At 34.9% G+C, this 26,417-nt stretch overlaps 3 protein-coding genes across 3 annotated transcripts; 1 reads left to right on the forward strand and 2 right to left on the reverse strand.

The window, feature by feature from the left end:
- Nucleotides 1-20,743: 20,743 nt before the first annotated feature.
- LOC139841356 (uncharacterized) lies at nucleotides 20,744-21,157 on the reverse strand. Its single transcript, XM_071831578.1, has one exon. It carries the CDS (start codon nucleotides 21,155-21,157, stop codon nucleotides 20,744-20,746), a length of 414 nt encoding a protein of 137 aa, XP_071687679.1.
- A 14-nt stretch (nucleotides 21,158-21,171) lies between these two features.
- On the reverse strand, nucleotides 21,172-23,519 carry LOC139841357 (uncharacterized). Its single transcript, XM_071831579.1, has 3 exons — nucleotides 22,616-23,519; nucleotides 22,183-22,327; nucleotides 21,172-22,090 (listed from the first exon to the last, which is right to left on the reverse strand). Exons 1-3 carry the CDS (start codon nucleotides 23,517-23,519, stop codon nucleotides 21,172-21,174), a joined length of 1,968 nt encoding a protein of 655 aa, XP_071687680.1.
- A 294-nt stretch (nucleotides 23,520-23,813) lies between these two features.
- LOC139841358 (calmodulin-binding receptor-like cytoplasmic kinase 2) lies at nucleotides 23,814-25,881 on the forward strand. The gene is made up of 5 exons (XM_071831580.1): nucleotides 23,814-23,928; nucleotides 24,096-24,760; nucleotides 25,454-25,531; nucleotides 25,652-25,699; nucleotides 25,825-25,881. The coding sequence occupies exons 1-5, from the start codon at nucleotides 23,814-23,816 to the stop codon at nucleotides 25,879-25,881; spliced, it is 963 nt and encodes a 320-aa protein (XP_071687681.1).
- Nucleotides 25,882-26,417: the final 536 nt, after the last annotated feature.

Here is a 26,417-nt window from a genome sequence, read left to right on the forward strand (position 1 = left end):
AAATTACACATCCTTTATATCTAATCCATATACCAACGACCAAAAACACCTAAAAACACTTTCATTCTTCAATTTTCTTCATCTAATTAATCTCTCTCAAGTTCTATCTTCAAGTTCTAAGTGTTCTTCATAAATTCTACAAGTTCTAGTTTCATAAAATCAAGAATACTTTCAAGTTTGCTAGCGTACTTCCAATCTTGTAGAGTGATCATCCAACCTCAAGAAATCTTTCTTATTTACAGTAAGATATCTTTCTAATACAAGGTAATACTCATATTCAAACTTTGATTCAATTTCTATAACTATAACAATCTTATTTCGAGTGGAAATCTTACTTGAACTTGTTTTCGTGTCATGATTCTGCTTCAAGAACTTTCAAGCCATCCAAGGATCCTTTGAAGCTAGATCCATTTTTATCATTTCTAGTAGCTTTATCCAGAAAACTTGAGGTAGTAATGATGTTCATAACATCATTTGATTCATACATATAAAACTATCTTATTCGAAGGTTTAAACTTGTAATCACTAGAACATAGTTTAGTTAATTCTAAACTTGTTCGCAAACAAAAGTTAATCCTTCTAACTTGACTTTTAAAATCAACTAAACACATGTTCTATATCTATATGATATGCTAACTTAATGATTTAAAACCTGGAAACACGAAGAACACTGTAAAACCGGACATACGCCGTCGTAGTAACACCGCGGGCTGTTTTGGGTTAGTTAATTAAAAACTATGATAATCTTTGATTTAAAAGTTTTTCTTCTGGAAAAATGATTTTTCTTATGAACATGAAACTATATCCAAAAATCATGGTTAAACTCAAAGTGGAAGTATGTTTTCTAAAATGGTCATCTAGACGTCGTTCTTTCAACTAAAATGACTACCTTTATAAAAACGACTTGTAACTTATATTTCTGACTATAAACCTATACTTTTTCTGTTTAGATTCATAAAATAGAGTTCAATATGAAACCATAGCAATTTGATTCACTCAAAACGGATTTAAAATGAAGAAGTTATGGGTAAAACAAGATTGGATAATTTTTCTTGTTGTAGCAACGTGAAAATTGGTAACAAATCTATATTAATCATATCCTAGCTAACTTATATTGTATTACATGTATTCTAATATATTATGTAATCTTGGGATACCATAGACACGTATGCAAATGTTTTGACATATCATATCGACCCATGTGTATATATTATTTGGAACAACCATAGACACTCTATATGCAGTAATGTGGGAGTTAGCTATACAGGGTTGAGGTTGATTCCAAAAATATATATACTTTGAGTTGTGATCTAGCCTGAGACGTGTATACACTGGGTCGTGGATTGATTCAAGATAATATATATCAATTTTTTTTTCTGTACATCTAAAGTTGGACAACTAGTTGTAGGTTACTAACGAGGACAGCTGACTTAATGAACTTAAAACATCAAAATGTATTAAAAGTGTTGTAAATATATTTTGAACATACTTTGATATATATGTACATATTTGTTATAGGTTCATGAATCGACCAGTGGCCAAGTCTTACTTCCCGACGAAGTAAAAATATGTGAAAGTGAGTTATAGTCCCACTTTTAAAATCTAATATTTTTAGGATGAGAATACATGCAGGTTTTATAAATGATTTACAAAATAGACACAAGTACGTGAAACTACATTCTATGGTTGAATTATCGAAATCGAATATGCCCCTTTTTATTAAGTCTAGTAATCTAAGAATTAGGGAACAGATACCCTAATTGACGCGAATCCTAAAGATAGATCTATTGGGCCTAACAAACCCCATCCAAATTACCGGATGCTTTAGTACTTCGAAATTTATATCATATCCGAAGGATGTCCCGGAAAGATGGGGATATTCTTATATATGCATCTTGTTAATGTCGGTTACCAGGTGTTCACCATATGAATGATTTTTATCTGTATGTATGGGATGTATATTGAAATATGAAATCTTGTGGTCTATTGTTACGATTTGATATATATAGGTTAAACCTATAACTCACCAACATTTTTGTTGACGTTTAAAGCATGTTTATTCTCAGGTGAATACTAAGAGTTTCCGCTGTTGCATACTAAAATAAGGACAAGATTTGGAGTCCATGTTTGTATGATATTGTGTAAAAACTGCATTCAAGAAACATATGTCGATGTATTATATTTCTATTGTAAACCATTATGTAATGGTCGTGTGTAAACAGTATATTTTAGATTATCATTATTTGATAATCTACGTAATGCTTTTGAAACCTTTATTGATAAAATAAAGGTTATGGTTGTTTTAAAAATGAATGCAGTCTTTGAAAAACGTCTCATATAGAGGTCAAAATCTCGTAACGAAATCAATTAATATGGAACGTTTATAATCAATATGAACGGGACATTTCAGTTGGTATCCGAGCGTTCGTCTTAGAGAACCAGAAAATTTGCATTAGTGTGTCTTATCGAGTTTGTTAGAATGCATTAGTGAGTCTGGACTTCGACCGTGTTTTCTTTAAAAATGATTACTAAACATTTTTGTTGGAAACTATATATTTTTAGCATGTGAATATTATGTGATATATTAATCTCTTAACGTGTTTGATATTATGTGATAGATGTCTACCTCTAGAACAAGTCCTATTGACTCACCTAATAATAATGAAGAGTTAAATGTAAATTGGAATGATTCGTGGACTGATTCACAAGTTCTCGAAGAGGAACCGGAAGAAGAGTCGAAACCGGAAGAAGAATCAGAACCAGAAGAAGAAATAGAACCAGTGGGGGAAATAATAAAACGGTTAAGTAGAAGAAAATCCTCAACCAACCGACCAAAGTTAATTATGGTCAATGTGTTTCCGCCAAGGAAGCAAAGTATTGGGAGGATTACCAATTCTCCGATGAATCAGATCACGACAAGGATTCCGATGATGTTATAGAAATTACCCCAACACAATTTAATATGGCAAAAGAGAACAATAAGGGAAAGGGCATAAAAATAGAGAAATTTGATTCCAAACCCGATGAACTTTATATGTATCGTCAACACCCGTATTTCTTAAGTTGTGACAATAACCCGGGAACCTCTAAACCACCAGGTTTTTCTAAACCAATGTGGAAAACGATGGCTCGTATTAGGGGAACATCATATATCCCTAGAAATTTGGCAAAACGAACCAAAACTGAAGAAGAATAAACGAGCGAGTCGGAATAAGATAGTTGTATTCGTGTGGTGTAACATATGTAATATAGTGTGCTTATGCTTTATGATATATGTAAAAATTGCTTGTATTATTAGTATTTTTTTATGAACCTAACTCTTGTCTATTTTACAGTATAAAAACACAAAATGGATAGACAACCCAATATTTTAAGAGACCTACCCGGAGACATGATTGATGAAATCTTGTCTAGAGTCGGTCAGAATTCCTCGGCACAACTATTTAAGGCGAGATCAGTTTGTAAGACATTCGAAGAACGTTCGAAGAATGCCTTGATTTATAAAAGGCTTTCGTTCGAAAGATGGGGGATATCACATTGGGAAATCCATAAGTTACGATATGTTTACTTTGACGCATATATTGTGGGGAACCCAAATGCTATTTTACGCAACGGGTTAAGAAATTATTTTGACTCAATATATCCGAATATAGGACTTCGTGATTTAGAAAAAGCGGCTAACATGCAACATAAAGAAGCATGTTATGCTTACGGGTTAGTAATGTTCGCTTCTCACCAAAGTGAGAACAAGAACATCGGGCTACAACTATTAAACAAAACGTTCCCACAAGTGACGGAGTCGGTAATTGGGGTAAGAAATGAGGTTTTTAGGTTATTACGAGACTGTTGGTCATTACGTAACCTTCATCCTTTTGACGACGTTACAACACATTGTCTTACTATCGGTCACAACGGTTATGTTCCACAAAACCAAGGATGGGAAGTGGTATTAGTAAAACCAGAATGCATGACTTGTTTCTAGACGTATGAATTACGTGTCTTTATTGCATTTGCTGAACGCCTTATTTATTAACTAGAATTATATTCGCAACTACTTTGTATCAAAGTTTTATATGCTATATTTCATGCTATATGTAAAAAAAAAAATCGGTATTGTAAGTTTGCAAGTTATTGTATAAAGGTTTGAATATGATTTTTTTTTTTTTTGTGATTAGTTTTTCATATAGAATTGTAGTAGTTGAAATGGTATGTTAGCTACTAAGTATGAACTTAACGGCTAGGTACTACCCGAATTAAAGAGTATAAAACGCTAATATGAAGAAAGAGCTTTTATAAATAAGTTCATATTACGCTATGATTAACTCGTTTCATTTGACTTTTTTGAAGGAAATGGCACCGACTACTCGACACACCTTGAATATGAGCGAAGAGGAATTTCGTGCCTTTCTTGCTTCAAACATAGCCGCAGTACAGGCTGCGCTACATACCAACAATAACTCTGAATCTAGCAATGCAGCTAACGGCGCAAGAAATCGTGTAAGATGCACCTACAAAGAATTCACTGCCTGCAAACCTTTGGAATTTGATGGAACCGAAGGACCGATCAGATTGAAACGGTGGACCGAGAAGTTCGAATCGGTGTTTGCCATAAGTAAGTGTACTGAAGATGACAAAGTGAAGTACGCTACGCATACCTTCACAGGTACTGCGTTAACATGGTGGAATATCTATCTAGAGCAAGTGGGATAACATGATGCTTACGCACTACCGTGGTCAGCATTCAAGCACTTGATGAACGAGAAGTACCGTCCCAGAACCGAGGTCAATAAGCTCAAGACATAACTTAGAGGGTTACGAACCCAAGGATTTGATATTACCACGTACGAAAGACGATTCACAGAATTGTGCCTATTGTGTCCGAGAGCATTCGAAGATGAGGAAGAGAAGATCGACGCGTTTGTGAAAGGATTACCGAAAAGAATCCAAGAAGATATAAGTTCACACGAGCCCGCCTCCATACAACAGGCATGTAGAATGGCTCACAAACTAGTGAACCAGATTGAGGAAAGAATTAAAGAACAGGCGGCTGAAGAGGCCAATGTGAAGCAAGTCAAAAGAAAGTGGGAGGAAAACGGTGATAAGAATCACTAATACAACAACAGCAGCAATTACAACAATAATCGCAACAACTATCCCAACAATCAAAACATCAATCGAAACTACAGCAAACGGCCCAACAACAACAACAACAACAACAACATCAACAACAACTACAACAATCATCCCAACAACAATAACAACCGTAACAACAACAACAACTACAACAACAACAACAACAACAACAACAACAATCAGAAGCAGCTATGCCAAAGGTGTGAAAAGTATCACTCGGGGTTCTACACCAAATTTTGCAACAAGTGTAAAACAAATGGTCATAGCGCGGCAAAGTGTGAGGTCTACGGACCAGGGGTTAACAGAACGAAAGGAACAAATGGTGTCGGAACCAGTAATGGTGGAGCAAGTAGTGTCGGAGCAAGTTATGCCAATGTAGTTTGTTATAAATGTGGAAAACCGGGCCACATTATTAGAAATTGCCCGAACCAGGAGAACACGAATGGACAAGGCCGTGGAAGAGTTTTCAATATTAATGCGGCAGAGGCACAGGAAGACCCGGAGCTTGTTACGGGTACGTTTCTTATTGACAATAAATCTTCTTACGTTTTATTTGATTCGAGTGCGGATCGAAGCTATATGAGTAGAGATTTTTGTGCTAAATTAAATTGTCTTGTCCATTGACGTCGTTGGATAGTAAATTTTTACTCGAATTAGCAAACGGTAAATTAATTTCAGCAGATTATATATGCCGGAATCGAGAAATTAAACTGGGTAGCAAAATATTTAAGATTGGTTTGATACCAGTAGAGTTAGGGAGTTTTGATGTAATAGTTGGCATGGACTGGCTGAAGAAGGTGAAAGCAGAGATCGTATGTTATAAAAATGCAATTCGCATTGTACGAGAAGAAGGAGAACCCTTAATGGTGTACGGAGAAAAGGGCAACATGAAGCTACATCTTATTAGTAATTTGAAGGCATAAAAACTAATAAGAAAAGGTTGCTATGCTGTTCTAGCACACGTCGAGAAAGTACAAACTGAAGAAAAGAGCATCAATGATGTTCCCGTCGCAAAAGAATTTCCCGATGTATTTCCGAAAGAATTACCGGGACTACCTCCACATCGATATGTTGAATTTCAAATAGATCTTGTACCAGGAGCTGCGCCAATAGCTAGTGCTCCTTATAGACTCGCACCCAACGAGATGAAAGAACTGCAAAGCTAACTGCAAGAACTATTAGAACTTGGTTTCATTCGACCAAGCACATCACCATGGGGAGCTCCTGTTTTGTTTGTCAAGAAGAAGGATGGTACATTTAGGTTGTGTATTGACTACAGAGAGTTGAACAAACTTACCATCAAAAATCGTTATCCACTGCCGAGAATTGACGACTTATTTGATAAACTACAAGGCTCGTCCGTTTATTCGAAGATCGATTTACGTTCTGGATATCATCAAATGCGAGTAAAGGAGGATGATATTCCAAAAAATACTTTTAGGACGCGTTATGGTCATTACGAGTTTATGGTTATGCCGTTTGGATTGACTAACGCACCAGCTATGCTGAGTGTGTGGGCCATATCTTGACAAGTTTGTCATTGTTTTCATCGATAACATACTTATTTACTCAAAGAATGATCAAGAGCACGAAGAACATTTGAGAAAAGTGCTAGAAGTATTGAGGAAAGAAAAACCGTACGCTAAGTTTTCAAAGTGTGCATTTTGGTTGGAAGAAGTTCAATTCCTCGGTCACATAGTGAACAAAGAAGGTATCCAGGTATACCCGGCAAAGATCGAAACCGTTGAAAAGTGGAAAACCCCAAAAACTCCGAAGCATATATGTCAATTTTTAGGATTGGCTGGTTACAACAGAAGATTCATCCAAGATTTCTCCAAAATAGCAAAACCCTTGACAGCATTAACGCATAAAGGGAAAAATTTGAATGGAAGGATGAACAAGAGAAGGCGTTTCAATTATTGAAGAAAAAGCTAACTACGGCACCTATATTGTCATTGCCTGAAGGGAATGATGATTTTGTGATTTATTGTGACGCATAAAAGCAAGGTCTCGGTTGTGTATTAATGCAACGGACGAAGGTGATTGCTTATGCGTCTAGACAATTTAAGATTCACGAGCAAAATTATACGACGCATGATTTGGAATTAGGCACGGTTGTTTTTGCATTAAAGACTTGGAGGCACTACTTATATGGGGTCAAAAGTATTATATATACCGACCACAAAAGTCTTCAACACATATTTAATCAGAAACAACTGAATATGAGGCAGCGTAGGTGGATTGAATTATTGAATGATTACGACTTTGAGATTCGTTACCACCCGGGGAAGGCAAATGTGGTAGCCGACACCTTGAGCAGAAAGGACAGGACAGAGAACCCATTCGAGTAAAATCTATGAATATAATGATTCACACTAACCCTACTACTCAAATAAAGGAGGCGCAACAAGGAGTTTTAAAAGAAGGAAATTTAAAGGATGAAATACCCAAAGGATCGGAGAAGCATCTTAATATTCGGGAAGACGGAACTCGGTATACGGCTGAAAGAATTTGGGTACCAAAATTTGGAGATATGAGAGAAATGGTACTTAGAGAAGCTCATAAAACCAGATACTCAATACATCCTGGAACGGGGAAGATGTACAAGGATCTTAAGAAACATTTTTGGTGGCCAGGTATGAAAGCCGATATTGCTAAATATGTAGGAGAATGTTTGACGTGTTCTAAGGTCAAAGCTGAACATCAGAAACCATCAGGTCTACTACAACAACCTGAAATCCCGGAATGGAAATGGAAAAACATTACCATGGATTTCATTACTAAATTGCCAAGGACTGCAAGTGGTTATGATACTATTTGGGTAATAGTTGATCGTCTCACCAAGTCAGCACACTTCCTGTCAATAAGAGAAGATGACAAGATGGAGAAGTTAACACGACTGTATTTGAAGGAAGTCGTCTCCAGACATGGAATACCAATCTCTATTATCTCTGATAGGGATGGCAGATTTATTTCAAGATTCTGGCAGACATTATAGCAAGCATTAGGAACTCGTCTAGACATGAGTACTGCCTATCATCCACAAACTTATGGGCAGAGCGAAAGGATGATACAAACGCTTGAAGACATGCTACGAGCATGTGTTATTGATTTCGGAAACAGTTGGGATCGACATCTACCGTTAGTAGAATTTTCCTACAACAACAGCTATCATTCAAGCATTGAGATGGCGCCGTTTGAAGCAGTTTATGGTAGAAAGTGCAGGTCTCCGATTTGTTGGAGTGAAGTGGGGGATATACAGATTACGGGTCCGGAGATAATACAAGAAACTACCGAGAAGATCATCCAAATTCAACAACGGTTGAAAACCGCCCAAAGTCGACAAAAGAGCTACGCCGACATCAATAGAAAAGACATAGAATTTGAAATTGGAGAGATGGTCATGCTTAAGGTTGCACCTTGGAAAGGTGTTGTTCGATTTGGTAAACGAGGGAAATTAAATCTAAGGTATATTGGACCATTCAAGATTATTGATCGTGTCGGACCAGTAGCTTACCGACTTGAGTTACCTCAACAACTTGCGAATGTACATAACACTTTCCACGTCTTGAATTTGAAGAAATGTTTTGCTAAAGAAGATCTCACTATTCCGTTGGATGAAATCCAAATCAATGAACAACTTCAATTCATTGAAGAACCCGTCGAAATAATGGATCGTGAGGTTAAGAGACTTAAACAAAACAAGATACCGATTGTTAAGGTTCGATGGAATGCTCGTAGAGGACCCAAGTTCACCTGGGATCATGAAGATCAGATGAAGAAGAAATACCCGCATCTATTTCCAGAAGATTCGTCAACACTTTCAACAGCTTAAAATTTCGGGACGAAATTTATTTAACGGGTAGGTACTGTAGTGACCCGAACTTTTCCATGTTTTTATATATTAAATGAAATTGATATTTACATGATTAAATATTTTCAACATGTTAAGCAATCAAACTTGTTAAGACTTGATTAATTGAAATAGGTTTCATATAGACAATTGACCACCCAAGTTGACCGGTGATTCACGAACGTTAAAACTTGTAAAAACTATATGATGACATATATATGGTTATATATATAGTTAACATGATATTATGATAAGTAAACATATCATTAAGTATATTAATAATGAACTACATATGTAAAAACAAGACTACTAACTTAATGATTTTGAAACGAGACATATATGTAATGATTATCGTTGTAACGACATTTAATGTATATATATATCATATTAAGAGATATTCGTACATAATAATATCATGATAATATAATAATTTAAAATCTCATTTGATATTATAAACATTGGGTTAACAACATTTAACAAGATCGTTAACCTAAAGGTTTCAAAACAACACTTACATGTAACGACTAACGATGACTTAACGACTAAGTTAAAATGTATATACATGTAGTGTTTTAATATGTATTCATACACTTTTGAAAGACTTCAAGACACTTATCAAAATACTTCTACTTAACAAAAATGCTTACAATTACATCCTCGTTCAGTTTCATCAACAATTCTACTCGTATGCACCCGTATTCGTACTCGTACAATACACAGCTTTTAGATGTATGTACTATTGGCATATACACTCCAATGATCAGATCTTAGTAGCCTATGTGAGTCACCTAACACATGTGGGAACCATCATTTGGCAACTAGCATGAAATATCTCATAAAATTACAAAAATATGAGTAATCATTCATGACTTATTTACATGTAAACAAAATTACACATCCTTTATATCTAATCCATATACCAACGACCAAAAACACCTAAAAACACTTTCATTCTTCAATTTTCTTCATCTAATTAATCTCTCTCAAGTTCTATCTTCAAGTTCTAAGTGTTCTTCATAAATTCTACAAGTTCTAGTTTCATAAAATCAAGAATACTTTCAAGTTTGCTAGCGTACTTCCAATCTTGTAGAGTGATCATCCAACCTCAAGAAATCTTTCTTATTTACAGTAAGATATCTTTATAATACAAGGTAATACTCATATTCAAACTTTGAATCAATTTCTATAACTATAACAATCTTATTTCGAGTGGAAATCTTACTTGAACTTGTTTTCGTGTCATGATTCTGCTTCAAGAACTTTCAAGCCATCCAAGGATCCTTTGAAGCTAGATCCATTTTTATCATTTCTAGTAGCTTTATCCAGAAAACTTGAGGTAGTAATGATGTTCATAACATCATTCGATTCATACATATAAAGCTATCTTATTCGAAGGTTTAAACTTGTAATCACTAGAACATAGTTTAGTTAATTCTAAACTTGTTCGCAAACAAAAGTTAATCCTTCTAACTTGACTTTTAAAATCAACTAAACACATGTTCTATATCCATATGATATGCTAACTTAATGATTTAAAACCTGAAAACACGAAGAACACTATAAAAACTGACATACGCCGTCGTAGTAACACCGCGGGCTGTTTTGGGTTAGTTAATTAAAAACTATGATAAACTTTGATTTAAAAGTTGTTCTTCTAGTAAAATGATTTTTCTTATGAACATGAAACTATATCCAAAAATCATGGTTAAACTCAAAGTGGAAGTATGTTTTCTAAAATGGTCATCTAGACGTCGTTCTTTCGACTGAAATGACTAGCTTTATAAAAATGACTTGTAAATTATATTTCCGACTATAAACCTATACTTTTTCTGTTTAGATTCATAAAATAGAGTTCAATATGAAACCATAGCAATTTGATTCACTCAAAACGGATTTAAAATAAGAAGTTATGGGTAAAACAAGATTGGATAATTTTTCTTGTTGTAGCAACGTGAAAATTGGTAACAAATCTATATTAATCATATAGTAGCTAACTTATATTGTATTACATGTATTCTAATATATTATGTAATCTTGGGATACCATAGACACGTATGCAAATGTTTTGACATATCATATAGACCCATGTGTATATATTATTTGGAACAACCATAGACACTCTATATGCAGTAATGTGGGAGTTAGCTATACAGGGTTGAGGTTGATTCCAAAAATATATATACTTTGAGTTGTGATCTAGCCTGAGACGTGTATACACTGGGTCGTGGATTGATTCAAGATAATATATATTAATTTTTTTCTGTACATCTAACGTTGGACAACTAGTTGTAGGTTACTAACGAGGACAGCTGACTTAATGAACTTAAAACATCAAAATGTATTAAAAGTGTTGTAAATATATTTTGAACATACTTTGATATATATGTACATATTTGTTATAGGTTCGTGAATCGATCAGTGGCCAAGTCTTACTTCCCGACGAAGTAAAAATCTGTGAAAGTGAGTTATAGTCCCACTTTTAAAATCTAATATTTTTGGGATGAGAATACATGCATGTTTTATAAATGATTTATAAAATAGACACAACTACATGAAACTACATTCTATGGTTGAATTATCGAAATCGAATATGCCCCTTTTTATTAAGTCTGGTAATCTAAGAATTAGGGAACAGACACCCTAATTGACGCGAATCCTAAAGATATATCTATTGGGCCTAACAAACCCCATCCAAAGTACCGGATGCTTTAGTACTTCGAAATTTATATCATATCCGAAGGGTGTCCCAGAATGATGGGGATATTCTTATATATGCATCTTGTTAATGTCGGTTACCAGGTGTTCACCATATGAATGAGTTTTATCTCTATGTATGGGATGTATATTGAAATATGAAATCTTGTGGTCTATTGTTACGATTTGATGTATATAGGTTAAACCTATAACTCACCAACATTTTTGTTGACGTTTAAAGCATGTTTATTCTCAGGTGAATACTAAGAGCTTCCGCTGTTGCATACTAAAATAAGGACAAGATTTGGAGTCCATATTTGTATGATATTGTGTAAAAACTGCATTCAAGAAATATATGTCGATGTATTATATTTCTATTGTAAACCATTATGTAATGGTCGTGTGTAAACTGTATATTTTAGATTATCATTATTTGATAATCTACGTAATGCTTTTGAAACCTTTATTGATAAAATAAAGGTTATGGTTATTTTAAAAATGAATGCAGTCTTTGAAAAACGTCTCATATAGAGGTCAAAACCTCGCAACGAAATCAATTAATATGGAACGTTTATAATCAATATGAACGGGACATTTCAGTTGGTTCCTTAGGGTTTATCTAGGTTTATGGATTATGTACTCTATAAATACCAGATTATGATAATATAATCTCACGAGTTTCATTATTCCAAATGGTATTAGAGTATTAGTATTGGTCCAACCCGATTGCATTGTGGATTCGGTCCATTAGGATTTATTTAAGTTTAGGAATTATGTACTATATAAATACTGAATTATGATAATATAATCATTATGAGTTTCATTGTTCAACATGGTATCAGAGCGAGTCTAACCCCGAAACCTAGTCTACCTCCTCCACTTCTATGTCGTGCCCATCATATCCCCTTATTCGTAGCCTAATTCTTTAGAGTTCTTTATATTCTTTATAATCCCAACTATCATATTAGAAAAAAAAAAGATAGTCGTCGCATGTCTAGAAGCAGCCATCCCATTATCCATTCACCATTCTTATCTCACACATAACCTAAGCTAATTAAACTTTTTATTTACCCTATCTTTTTATGTTTTGTTTTATTTATTTCTTCCTGAACCACGAATTAAATCACCTTCTCACGTACGACAAAATACAAATCATTTTTTTTTCTTTTCATGACTTTTATTCTATTATCATTATCATTATTATTATTATGTTATCTAAAAGATAAAATGATGAATAGTTTACTTTTCATGTTTTCAAAACAACACAATACTTTTCATTTTTATAAATGAACCACTAACTTTTCACTTACTAAAAGTTAATCACATAACTTTTTACTTTTATTCTTTAATTTCACTTATTACAAACCAATCATAAACTATGTAGGGATGAGCCGCTTAGCTTGACTAGGTTCCAAACCCCCAAAAAAGAATATAGTTAAAATTATTGTTTGCAGCGTTGAAAAATATTGTTTTTGACGACCAAAGTTGCATAAAAGAGGTACTTGATCTTTAGGCACATCAAGCCATGACATAAAAGGAAAAAAAGAAATCTACGAAAAAGGAGAAATCGTTAAGAATTCTGCAACACTATAAATGACTATCAATTTATTTAATAATGCGGCAAATATGAGAACAAAAGTTTACATTGTTATTCTTTTAGCGTTTTTCCTTCAAGTCCGAACTTTCGCGATTTCACTGTTCAGACTACGGGGACTATTAGAGTATTATTTTTAGTCCAACCCGATTGCATTGTGGGTTCGTTCCATTAGGGTTTATTTACATTTAGGGATTATGTATTCAATAAATACCGCATTATGATAATATAATCATCACGAGTTTCATTGTTCAATAGTTACTGAATCCGTCATCTCCACACACAACGATACATCCAAACTTACACACCATACACACGTGATTAACCAAGATTTTTTGTTCAACCAAGAAAGCCATGAGCTTTTCTTCCGACAATGAAGCTAAGTCCACCATAACAACACTCAATGAAAGATGCTTGGAAACAAAAGATTAGAAGGTAATATGCATCTAAATTTGGGAGTCGAAGATGGACAAAAAGAGGCAGGTTTGGAGCGTCTTGACTTTCGATTTGGCCAACCCACATAGATGGGTCGACCATAAACAAGCGAGCCATTCAAGTTGGAAATAGCAACCGAAGCATTGGTGGTGTCTTCTTATGAAAAAACCGTACTAGCGACAGTTCCAGGACTTGATCTCGAAAATCACTTCGATCTTACCAAATACATTGTATAATATGTCGAGTGCATGTACTTTCCAACCTGAATCACAACTAAAGGGGTAGTTTTTGACGTATTTTATATAAGTTATTCACGCTTTAAAGTGTGGCTTATTATAATTTTCTTTTTACATTTCCTACATCGGAGGAATATATAGCGTAAAAAAATGTGGTCAGTTTTGACGCTTATTCGAGTATAAAATGATTTAGTTAGAGGGGCTTGATAGTGTAACAAAGCAGTTTTTTTTTGTGCGATAAATTGATCCGAGTAGGAAGCATATCTCGAGCCACTCTCCAAATAAAAATATTATTCGTTCGTTGAAGTACCTTCAACCACAACGTACTAGGTTCTTGTAAGTAACTAGAAGGGGGGTGAATAGTTACTTAGTGGTTTCTTAAAACTTTTTCGGTGTATTTAATATTCTAAGCATAAGTTTTAAGTGCGAAAGCTTTTGTATTTGTTAATGCAATATGTAAAGAATGTAAAACGCAAACAAACACAAGGGTTTATAGTTTTTGGGGGAGGATGTTAACTAATCCTCCTTAATCCATTCCTCGACACATCATGTCGAGAGTTTAGCTTCACTGAGATTTTCTCCAAATATGGTGGATATCCAATTACATCACTTGTCATTTAATAAGCCACACCAACAATATTTTTATACCATTGAAAGATTAAAGCTTACTTGGATTACTCACATCTCTAATGAGATGGAGATTGTTCCCACCAAAAGAACAATCAGTTTTCTAAGTCCCTTTAAGGTAGTTACTTAACTAAGTAAGATGTTGTTCTTATTATAATAACAAAGCCGCTAACTTGATCTCCTCAAGTTAGAAGATCACATTCACACAACAAATTTATAAGTGATGATCTATGCTACTTCTTCGACTAATTCAAAGAAGTAGCTTACAAAGAAAACTAGCTAATAATAAGAATTATGTGCTTAGTTTACATTGATTTTATCTTGGTACAAGATAGATGTCCCTCTAGCTAATCATATATCTAATCGTATGTCATGAAGCTCTATGTGATCTTTCTAAATTTGAATGAAGTTCCAGAGGGCTCAACCTTTGAATATCTCTTTGATACGCCCTGATTAGTCAAGTTTTTACGTGTCATTAATAGTAAAAGAAATCTATGATGCATCAGGTGAGGTTTTATTATTTATAGTGTTGGGCCTAAATCTCTTTCTATATTAATCTAAGGTTAATAGTGGAAAATATGGTCGTACTATGAACTGTCGAATTAGACACAGGGCTTATCAAGATATTTTAGAATACAAGATAGTTGAGTTTACACAATATTAAAACCCAAAATCACTAGCCAGGTAGATCTAGTGGAGAGGCATGATCCTTTTGATTAAAAGACTGTTTGGAAAATCCAACAACCAAGTCTAGCTACAAATTTTCATAGACACCAGCTATTTGGTTCTTAAATTGAGAGATAGAATAGTTGGTTTGGTTTATTTTTATATAATTTAGATAACGAAATAAACAATTAATTAAACTTAAAATAGCTGACAAGCAAGGAACAACTAAGGATAAAGAAGACGAGTTTACTATGATGTTTGACAATGTAGACACGCTTAGATTAATTGGATAGACCTTGGTGTAAACTTTTAAACCATACCAATTTAGTGCGCTTTCTAAATGATATTTCACTAGGAATTAGTTTATCGTGATTCTGATTAGATCGACTACACCCAACTCTCGATACTACCCTTAACTGCCGTTAAGTATGGTAGTGGCCTTTGTTAGGGTGATGTGCATACCTTTACCGGGATGCATTGCGTACCTCAGGCACTCGAATAGAGTAGCATAGTGTGAATATATGATTCCTTTTAGGACCTAACAGTTCTTAACACCTTAATATACCCCTTTAAAAATCTAAGTGAGTGGCCATTTTGTATGATTTAAATTCTCCTTTACAATACAATTATACAACATATGGCAATATCTTAAGATATGCTTCTGACACGGACCATGTCTTTTGGTAAGTTACAGTATTAGAGCATTGAGTCTTACGTCGACCATAACCTCTAGCGGACTAATCCTTATTATGGCATTTAACACTGATAACTACTTACCCCTATTAGTATTTGTTAAGCCCCAATGATGGATTATTTCCACGAGTATAACTGGAAAGCGTACCGTGAATTAAAATTACGCAAAAACGTAATAAATTTTTATCTAAAATAATAATTATCTATGTCATGGAAAACATACAAATAATTACCATCAATTAAAAATTCCAAACATAAAAGAAAAGATAGATAATACCGAATAATGCAGGCAGAATAACTTTTCTTAAAATATCCTAAGCGTTACAGAGCCAAGCTAGCTACTAATAATTATTTTCTAAGTCTCATATTTAACTCTCTCTTAACTAATTAAGTTAACTAGATAGAAAGTAAGAAATTACGTAATAAAAATAAATAAAAATTAAGAGTAAATTGGATAGTTGGTGTGTGTTGAAAATGGTTAAAGATGTATTTATAGAGTTGGAAGTCTTCAAAATTGCACCCGAAGTCCCTCTTGATAATTGCAGTTCAACACTTAAAATGGGTGTCGGGATACCGGCATCTTGTGAAGTCTCGGGTTGAAAACTGAAATAAAAATGGAATCTTGGAAGATACCGCCCGACATCGCGAAAATAGCCCTCGATTCCAACATCTAATAATGGTGTCGGTCCCGACACCTATATGCTCCATACCGGTCGTACCAAGGTATCGGTACCGGCACCTTGGGAGAGTGTCGGTCCCGACACCATTTTGGCATGTACCGGTCCGTACCATGGTATTGGTCCTGGTACCCTTGGGGGTGGTACTTATCGGTTTTTATCCCGGATGCTTGTTCTGAAGTGCATTTTTCGATCGTTCACTCTTTTGGCTCCCACTTCTTCGTTTCTTGGCCGATTTTGACAATTCTTGAGCTCACATGTTCGTAATTCATTTATATACAAGATGATCTTAGGTAGGATCACTATCTTTAATTTCATAAAATAGTTCATTGGCGAAAGCGATACGTCTTTCTCAGTTTTGCTCTAGTTTCTTCGTTATTAGTCCGTTTTCTTTGATTCTTGCGCCATTGTCTTCGTTTTCCAAGATCTACAAAATAAGCTAACAAAAAGAGATTTTAGGTTCTTTTATATTTTTCTTAGCTAAAATGAGAGAGATAATGGAGGTAAAAACATGACTTTTTACGCGTTATCAGTCTTCCTTTGATAGGCGAAGAGATGAGCATGACAGATGTCTAACGATCACGTCAACGGTTGACTGTACGAACCACCATTTGCAATAGATTAAATATAATAACCGTTTGTGCCACGCTTCTCTTTCTTTAAGTGTGTTGGAATGTTGTCGAATTTGTGTTACCTGCAGAATTTGTGCAATAGCATAGACAAATGTTTTAGACATAAAGTGTTTGAGTTATCTTTGACTTAGCTTTATGAAAGTGACTTGTCAAACACTTTGGGCAAGGCTTTCTTTCTTGGCATTCCATCATGAATACCAATTAAGTTAAGTTCATATTTGGATCATATCCATCTATAATTCAAACTTTTATCATGTGCTAGCCGTTTGAATTAAATCGATAAAGTAACTATTGCTTTGACCAAATTATCCGATAAAGTTAACCAACTGCCATGAGCATTAACCATCAATCTCACTTTCAAGCACAAAATATAATTGCAGACATATAATCTCATAATCTTGACTACATCATATGTATAAAAATGATAAAAACGATGGGACACTTCAACCCCCAAATTATCAACACACGTACCCTTATTTAATTGAAGCCTCTTCCATCTTAGCTTTTAAACAAAGCTATAGACCTTCCATATATTATGCCTAGAAATAAGAAAGGACTTAATGGGTCATCTTGATGAAAAACCCGCTTGATATTAAACTCGGTCGTTGGAATATCGTTAACCAACACGGACGTGCGATCATTATTCAAATGTTTAGCTTCAATTTATGTCTCGGTTAAGTATTTGATCATGTACACATAGGTTTAGGTTGAAGGTGATGAATGTTGAAGATGAAGATCATGAATATGATAACAACAATCTCAAATCTGAGTAACATGAGTTTGATATTGATAATCGATACAAGAATTAGCACATGAATTGAATCGTAAACAAGATTGAATCCACGGCTCCCTTGGACTCATTCATAATTGTATGAATGATCACGGTTTAGCTTAAGTCTCTCAACAATGTGTTGAGAGAGTTTGGGGATAAAACACCTAGTGTGTGTGTGTGTGAAAATGAAAGCTCTAAGTGACTAAGATGTGATGCATAAGTATTTATACTCCATACTCATGCTCACTTACATGTTAATCAATCACATATGCACATCTCACATTGGGTTACATTGTGACCCAACAATCTCCCCCTAGATGTGTGTTGCAATGTTTTGCTCGTCACTTTTCATCTAGACTTTGCTTGACTTGAGACAAAATGTTGAAACTCTATAGGCTCCCCCTTCAAAGTACATGGGCTCTCATCAAAGACTCGATCAGTGGCTATTGGTTTGGTAGCTTAATCTTTAAACTCCCCATATGATGTGGAATCTTCTTCGAATCCCAAGCTACCCCTCAAATAAACAATTCTTTCTTTAAAGTCTGAGTCTTGTACCGTACATGCACAAGAGTCATATTCAAAGCATCACTTGACTTGAATTAGTAAGATTGGTTGAACTCGAGAAACTCCCCTCTCAAAGTGACACTCTCACTCTTATCTTTCTCAGAGCTGCCACGGGAGTGCCATGTTAGGCATTTCTTTTATGTCTTTCTTGTTTAGGTGTGTAAGACCACACATTCGATTCCTTATACCGGCGATTTTCACCGGGACACGCCTCTCTAGATCACATCACAGACTTCATCACATGACTTAGTGGTGGTACATCTTTAACAAGAGTACTTTTGATATAAGATTCCATAAATTCCCCCAAGAATATGAAAATTTCTTTTCGTTCATCCTTGCTTTCCTTTCAAATCTCGTAATACTTTACATCGACCATATGACAATCTCTCCCAAAATGATGTTTCTATGAAATATATCATAATTTTCATGTGGTTGATGTATTTAGATTTGACATTGTAGTGTAAAAACGGAAATAATCACCGAAAATGTCAAGATTCGGTAACAATAACATTCGATAAGAAGTACCGAATAGATATGACAATGGACCTCAAAAGACGTCATCATCAACGAATCTATTTTTGCATTGAAAATGGTTACTTGAACTGGATTTAAAGTTCAATGTTTAAAGGATCAAGGAAGGGGGTTCAAAGACAAGTCAGGGGTTCAATAAGGTGGGTCAGATGCTAAAATCGGGGGTTCAAGTAGTTAAGGTTCACAATGCATCTGGTTAACAAGTGTGGCCAGGTATGTGCTGTTGAATGTTGTAAGGAGACAAGGGAATGGAATAAATCTCATGGGACCCATAGTAAACTTCACCAAATTTACTGAATACCATCCAATACACTTCAGCTAGTTACTGGTCTTGTTTCTTGTACATCACAGGTACGCCTCACCTTAAATCTATAGATTTGACCAATTTCGAACATAAAACGTACGGTTCACTTGTGCACTCGTACTAACTCAAGGTTAATCGTACGTTCCATCTATCCACACGCACGATTGATCAGTTCATCATGAACAACAATAACCGCCATCATCATCGTATAATCTGAACGAAATTAAGCTTTAAGGATGATTCAAAACTGATCAATTAGCAGCGATTTTAATTTTTCAATGTGAATTTAACATCAAAACATCATCAATTCTCAAATTCATCTCATGAACAGTCACGAAGTTCAATATATGAACTTGAGAATCAAAACTCAATTCTGTATAGTTTCAGGTGTCGAATCCTTTATAAAAATTGTTAAAAATCATGTGTATAACATTCTTCAGTCATCAATCTAACCATAAACATCATCCACACTTCGAATTTGTTGATGAAGGAAACAGTTGACTTTTTAACCCCAACCTTTGACATTGCAAATTCGTCATCGTTTGAAGGAATTAAAATCTGTAAATTTGCAGATTTCTTAACGATAAGATTGCTAATACATCTGTACTTTTAGTTTTCTTCAATTTTAAACTTGAAAATTTGATGTTCATAAGGTTGAAGAACTCGGTACAGTAGCTGATCAAATCTGAATCAAACACGAATTATTGAAGCTAGGATCTGTGAGATTCGACTCTTTAGCTCTGATACCAATTGAAATGTCTAATGTTTAGCTATAATTCATGTTTGGGTTAAGTATTTGATCATGTATGCATAGGTTTAGGTTGAAAGTGATGAATGTTGAAGATGAAGATCATGAATATGATAACAACAATCTCATATATGAATAACATGAATTTGATATTGATAATCGATACAAGAATTAGCACATGAATTCAATCGTAGACAATATTGAATCCACGACTCTCTTGGACTCATTCATAATTGTATGAATGATCACGGTTTAGCTCAAGTCTCTCAACAATGGGTTGAGAGAGTTTAGGGATAAAACACCTAGTGTGTGTGTGTGTGTGACAATGAAAGCTCTAAGTGACTAAGATGTGATGCATAAGTATTTATACTCCATACTCATGCTCAGTTACATGCTAATCAATCACATATGCACATCTCACATTTTTTTTTAGGTAAAGGGTGTACACCCGGTAAATATTATTATAAATGCACAATTACAAAAATGTCAACGAGCAAATAAACTTGAAAATAGGGAAAATGCCAAAGGCTACATAAAAAGCAACCGACACAAACCAAAGAACTACCACAATCAACACGAGCACATTATATTTTCCAAGCCATCTTCAACTTGTGCACGTGAGGAGACTCTTTAAACTTCACCGACATCAACTTTAATCTCACAGTTCCAAAGATGATGTTGAAAACCTGGGTTAAATTTCGTGATTCCCCTCGAAACAACCTTGCATTATGTTCTTGCCATACAAAATATACCGTTGCTGCGAACACAATTTTGGCAACTATGACTCGAGCCACTTTCCTTTTGGCAACCGGCACAAACTGTTGAACAATCTCTTTCCATTTGTTCCCAATACTCGGAAAATCAATGAGCCGCTTCACCCTTTCCCAGACCTCCAATGAAAATTTGCATTCAAAAAATAGATGGTTATGAGAATCATGTTGTAACTTACATAACGAGCAAAGCAACGAATTCACATCTACTACATCCCAGTCCTTCATGTTGTCTTGAGTCTTTAGCTTCTCTTTAACAAGTAACCAAGTAATAAAGGAATGACGCGGGATCGCATTAGCAAACCAAACCAAACTTTTGACGCATGTGGATGGATAGATTCCCATGCTTGTTTAGTAGAGAACTCTACTAGGCTTCCATCATGTGTCTTCCAAAATAATTTATCACTCTCATCTCTGTTAGGAATCGGAACATTTAGTAACATAGGGAATTTTATGGTCCATTGAGTAGGCCAATTCCAGCCCATATGATCAAGAAAATCCGACACCTTGGATCTGTCATGTAAATTAGCGCTATGCATATCCCTGGAGGAAATAACATCAGCTAGAGGACCGAAGTCCGTCCAAGTATCATACCATGCAGACGTGTCATCACCATTTCCTACCACATGCACGAATAAATGACGAATGTCTTCACGAATGCTTAGAATCTTCCACCATGCCCAACTAGATGAAGCAACGGTATCAACCACCCAAAAGTTTCGATGATTCAACCTATAGGTATGGATCCATTTTACCCATAATGACTTTTTATGAGTAATGATGCTCCATATATGATAAGCCATTAACGCAATATTCCACGTTTTAAGACTTTTAATCCCCAATCCGCCTTCCTCTTTAGGTAAACACACCCCCGACCATTTCACTTTGGATTTTCCTTTCTTCATTTCACCTTGACACCATAAAAAACCACGCATAATTTTTTCCATATCTTTAATGACACTATCGGGAAGAATGAACACCGAGGACCAATATACTTGCATAGATGACAGAACAGACTTGATAAGTTGTACACGCCTTGTAAAAGACAAAAATTTGTTTTTCCAATCATCTATCTTCATACGCATACTATCAATCAACCCCTTGAAATCTTTTTGATATAGGCGAGTAGAAATCAAAGGGACACCCAAACACTTACTCGCTCTTCAAAAGGCATAAGCAATAAAATAGCACTCTTTAAAGTGGGAGGAACATGAGAAAAATAAGCTGTGCTTTTTTGTAAACTTGGAACTTACCCGGAACACTTCTTAAATTCATCAAGAGCTGTGGCAATGGTCTGAATCAATTCCCTGTTAGCCCGAGCAAAGATGAATAAGTCGTCCGCGAAACATACATTGACAATCTCTTGCCTCTCACATTTCGGGTGATACATAAAACCATCTGCACTTCTAATATTTCGTTTAATCATCAGTGTTAAAACTTCCATGACCATGGTAAAAAGTTAAGGTGACATCGGATCCCCTTGGCGTAACCCCGTTTTACCCTTGAAATACCCGTGTAGGTGGCCATTTATATTAATCGAAAACGACGTCGTGGTCACATATTTCATAATCCATTTAATCATCGTATTATGAAACCCAAAACCACGAAGAATATCTTTTAAGAACACCCAATCAACCGTATCATACGCCTTTTAGATATCTACTTTAAATGCACATCTCGGAGTACCTCTATTCAAGTGATAATTCTTCATAATTTCCTGAGTAATCAATATATTATCCATAATTCGTCTCCCCGGAACAAACGCGGATTGGTTACTACTAATAATAGCATCCAAAGCACTAGTAATCCTACTCGTGATAATTTTGCTAATGCACTTGTAGATCACATTACAAAACGAGATCGGGCGATAATCATTCACCTTTGACGGCGATTCCACTTTCGGTAAAAGAGTCAAAATCGTATGATTTATCTCCGTAAGCAACTGACCATTCAAGAAAAAATCTTTAACCGCCATACAGACCTCATTACCAACAATGTTGCATGCTTTTTTGAAAAATGTAGACGTATATCCATCTGGACCCGACTCCTTATCATCCCCAATATTAAACATGGCATCTTTTATCTCATCATCCGACACTACTTTGATCATATCCAATGCCATCTCATGCGTGATTTTGGATTGAAAAAGATCAGTAGTCACAATTCTCATGCATTGCTTACTATCACCAAGAAAATCCATATAATGGGAAACAAAAACTTCTACAACCTCATTACCTTCCACGAGCACACCCTCACTATTGGTCACGGCATTAATTCTCAATCTATTATTTCTGGCCTTTACAACCTTGTGAAAGTAATTTGAATTACTATCCCCGACCCGAAGCCATTCTATTTTCGCCTTTTGTTTAAGGAATCTCTCTTCGTCCCATAAAGCATCACTATATTCCTTAAGTTTTTTGATCTCCAAATCACGAATTTCGCTTGAGAACAGGTTTGAATCCAGTTGCAACTGGATCGTGTCCAGCTCGCTTCTTAACTGAATAACATTAGCATGTAAATTACCTTTGTTCCACATCAATTTACGAATTGGTTTTTTAAGAGCCCTCAACTTTTTTACCACCTTGCACATATTGTGACCTTCCACACTGTTATTTCACCCATTTTGTATAAAAAACTTAACATTGGGTTACTTTGTAACCCAACAAAAGACTTGACAGTTTTTGTATTGTCTGTTCAGTATATATACCTATATTTAAAATAAATAATACTCCCTAAAAAGAGACATACGTTGCTCCAATTAACTTAAACATCATCTCAAAAAGTTAGTGCCCTCAGTGATAATAATTGAATGCCTATGACATTATGACATACCAGTAATTTTCTATGTTGTACGTTTCCATATTCTTGTTAACTCCTTGTAACAATGTCACAGAGAAACAACTTGGAGCACTTGAAATTTCAACATAGTGACTTGAAGATTAAACTCACTGACATAATGTCGGCCACTGATAACTTTTCCGCAACAAATCACATCGGGGGTAGTACATACTATGAATTGTACAAAGCAGAGAGGATAGCACTGCAGTTATAAAACGTGTCTTTCCTAGAGAGGATAGACCAGGAGACGTATTCACTACAGAACTAGAATTGCTTACAATTTGTAAGCATCAAAACATAGTCACCCTACTTGGATTTTGTGTTGAAGGTTCTGAGACGATTCTAGTTGTTGAGCATGCTTCTAACGGATACCTTAATGATTATTTGTTTAACATCAAAGAGAAGCCTTTTCTTACTTGGGCAAAACGTTTGAAAATATGTCTTGATATTGCACATGCATTGAAATACCTTCACCATGAGATGGAAAATCAAAAGACGGTTATAAACTGTGATATAAGGAGCGGCACAATCAGTTTAGATGAGAATTGGCGGGCGAGGATTGTCGACTTTGGATTCTCTGTATTCCTTCCTCCTAATCTTGATGGTGATGCTCTCCATCTCAATTGTATCCTTGGCCACGAATGTTATATTGATCCAGAATATGATGAGACGGGTAAGTTGAAACGAGAATCGGATGTATATAGTTTTGGAGTAGTTTTGTTCAAAATACTTTGTGGGAGGGTAGATAATGACCCTACTTATATTAAGGAGAGTGATATAGGGCTGGCATTTGTTGTACGGCGATGCTTCTATGATGAAACACCAATGGAAATGAATCAAATGATAGATCCTTTGATTAAGGATGAATGTGCCAACGGATATTCTTTAGACATATTCATGAAAGTTGCATATCAATGTCTTGCAAAAAATCAAGAACAACGTCCGAACATGGAAGTCATCATCAAAGAGCTTGAGAAAGCATTATCGTTTCAAGTAAGTTAACATATCAACATGATATTCCTTCTTCTCTTGATTAAATATGTACTGATGTCTACAACCTTTGCTTTAATTACTCGGCTGGCTCATACTCTCTTGGAAGTGTCAATTTAAAAACATAGCAAGTTTAAAAACTTTGGCTACGTATTGCCTAGTCTGATTTAGGATTTTCTTTTAAAATAGTAATAAATACATTTAAATGTTACAAAAATAGAAATGATGAATCTTGTTTTACAAAAATAGTAAAATCGGAGTTTGAAACTCTGCTTTATCACTTTTTACCCGAAACCGGAGTTTAGAACTCCAGTTTGCGTCCTCTCTCCTCTCCTAAATTCTGCAATTATGTTCATTGAAAACAAACCATCGGTACGCAAACCGGAGTTTCAAACTCCGGTTTCGGATAAAAAGTGACAAACCGGAGTTACAAACTCCGGTTTTACTATTCTTGTAAAACAAATTTCTACATTTCTATTTTTGTAACATTCAAATGTTTTATTACTGTTCCAAAAAAAATCATATTTATGGGACATATATTCTGGGACGAATGAATTTCGAAAAGAACCATATTAATATAAATATACAGTTGAAGAACGACGGAATGAATTAATATTGAAGCACAGCCTTTGCAAAATAAGGAACCACAACCTTTAAGTCATTCGTATCACTAATCTTTCACATTATTGCTTAAAGGAGGAGCATGTACAATGCCTGGAAACCGACCAAGTTGTCGATGAATTTGGGAAATCATTGCTAAGACATGAAAATCCTGTAAGGCACTTCTTTTATTTTTGGTTTGCCTTTTCCTCATCACCTCATTTTTTTGTTGTTGTAATATTAACTATATATGCCTATTAGTAACTGATATTTTCCGTTGTTTGTAAATGATAGACGTTAAAGGAAAATGCAGTTGTAAATCTTTGTTGGGATAACAGCGAGGTACGTAATTATTCTTCAGGTTTTCTTGAGTTATAAATTATTAACAACTATTAGTACCTCTTTCAGCGAGGTACTAATAGTTGTTAATAATCATATTAGTTACTGATAGTTTACACATTGTATAGTTAGTTTTCACACCAAATACTGAGTATGTGATAAATATATCGGTAGGTTTTAAGTAGTAGTGATGAAAAGACAAACTAAACATAAACAAACATAAAAAGTTAAAGGTCAAATTGTACGTGATGTCTACTAATTTAATCGATCAACTGATCACAATACAGTCACACCCACATTACGACATCATTTTGACCGATCATTAATAGTGTTGACATACCCTATTCAAAAAGTATATAAATAAATGTATTATTCAACCTATAATAGCTTAAATTCAAAATTTTGATTTAGTACCAAACACTAATTTCAAGTTAGTCAATACCTCTCCATTTATTAATTATATATAAATAAGTGTTGTGTGGCGTGCATGGCCGGGTGATCATCTCTACTATAATACTGTAAGATATTTTGAACCCAAACAACGAAAGTGATTTCGCAAAACCCTATCCCACAATTAACAAACGAATAAAATAATGCTGAAACACAAGAAAATTACGTGATTATTTCAAATTAGTGTGATTGGTTTAGTCCATTGCCAACTAGAAAATTTTTCTTATTACCATCGTAATGTTTGGTACAAAGAATACAATGAGGTTAAAGG

This window comes from Rutidosis leptorrhynchoides, chromosome 4 (assembly GCF_046630445.1).
Source record: "Rutidosis leptorrhynchoides isolate AG116_Rl617_1_P2 chromosome 4, CSIRO_AGI_Rlap_v1, whole genome shotgun sequence".
Lineage (NCBI taxonomy): Eukaryota > Viridiplantae > Streptophyta > Magnoliopsida > Asterales > Asteraceae > Rutidosis > Rutidosis leptorrhynchoides.

Excerpts from the sequence above, each read along its gene's own strand:
- LOC139841356 (XM_071831578.1), bottom strand. The coding sequence starts at position 21,157 with ATGAAGGACTGGGATGTAGTAGATGTGAATTCGTTGCTTTGCTCGTTA.
- LOC139841357 (XM_071831579.1), bottom strand. The coding sequence starts at position 23,519 with ATGTGCAAGGTGGTAAAAAAGTTGAGGGCTCTTAAAAAACCAATTCGT. Across the intron at positions 22,328-22,615 it reads GAATTATCACTTGAATAGAG|ATGGTTTTATGTATCACCCG; the intron begins GTACTCCGAGAT and ends TTAGAAGTGCAG. Across the intron at positions 22,091-22,182 it reads GAATTTAAGAAGTGTTCCGG|AGCGAGTAAGTGTTTGGGTG; the intron begins GTAAGTTCCAAG and ends TGCCTTTTGAAG.
- LOC139841358 (XM_071831580.1), top strand. The coding sequence starts at position 23,814 with ATGTCACAGAGAAACAACTTGGAGCACTTGAAATTTCAACATAGTGAC. Across the intron at positions 23,929-24,095 it reads CGCAACAAATCACATCGGGG|GTTCTGAGACGATTCTAGTT; the intron begins GTAGTACATACT and ends TTTGTGTTGAAG. Across the intron at positions 25,532-25,651 it reads TGCTAAGACATGAAAATCCT|ACGTTAAAGGAAAATGCAGT; the intron begins GTAAGGCACTTC and ends TGTAAATGATAG.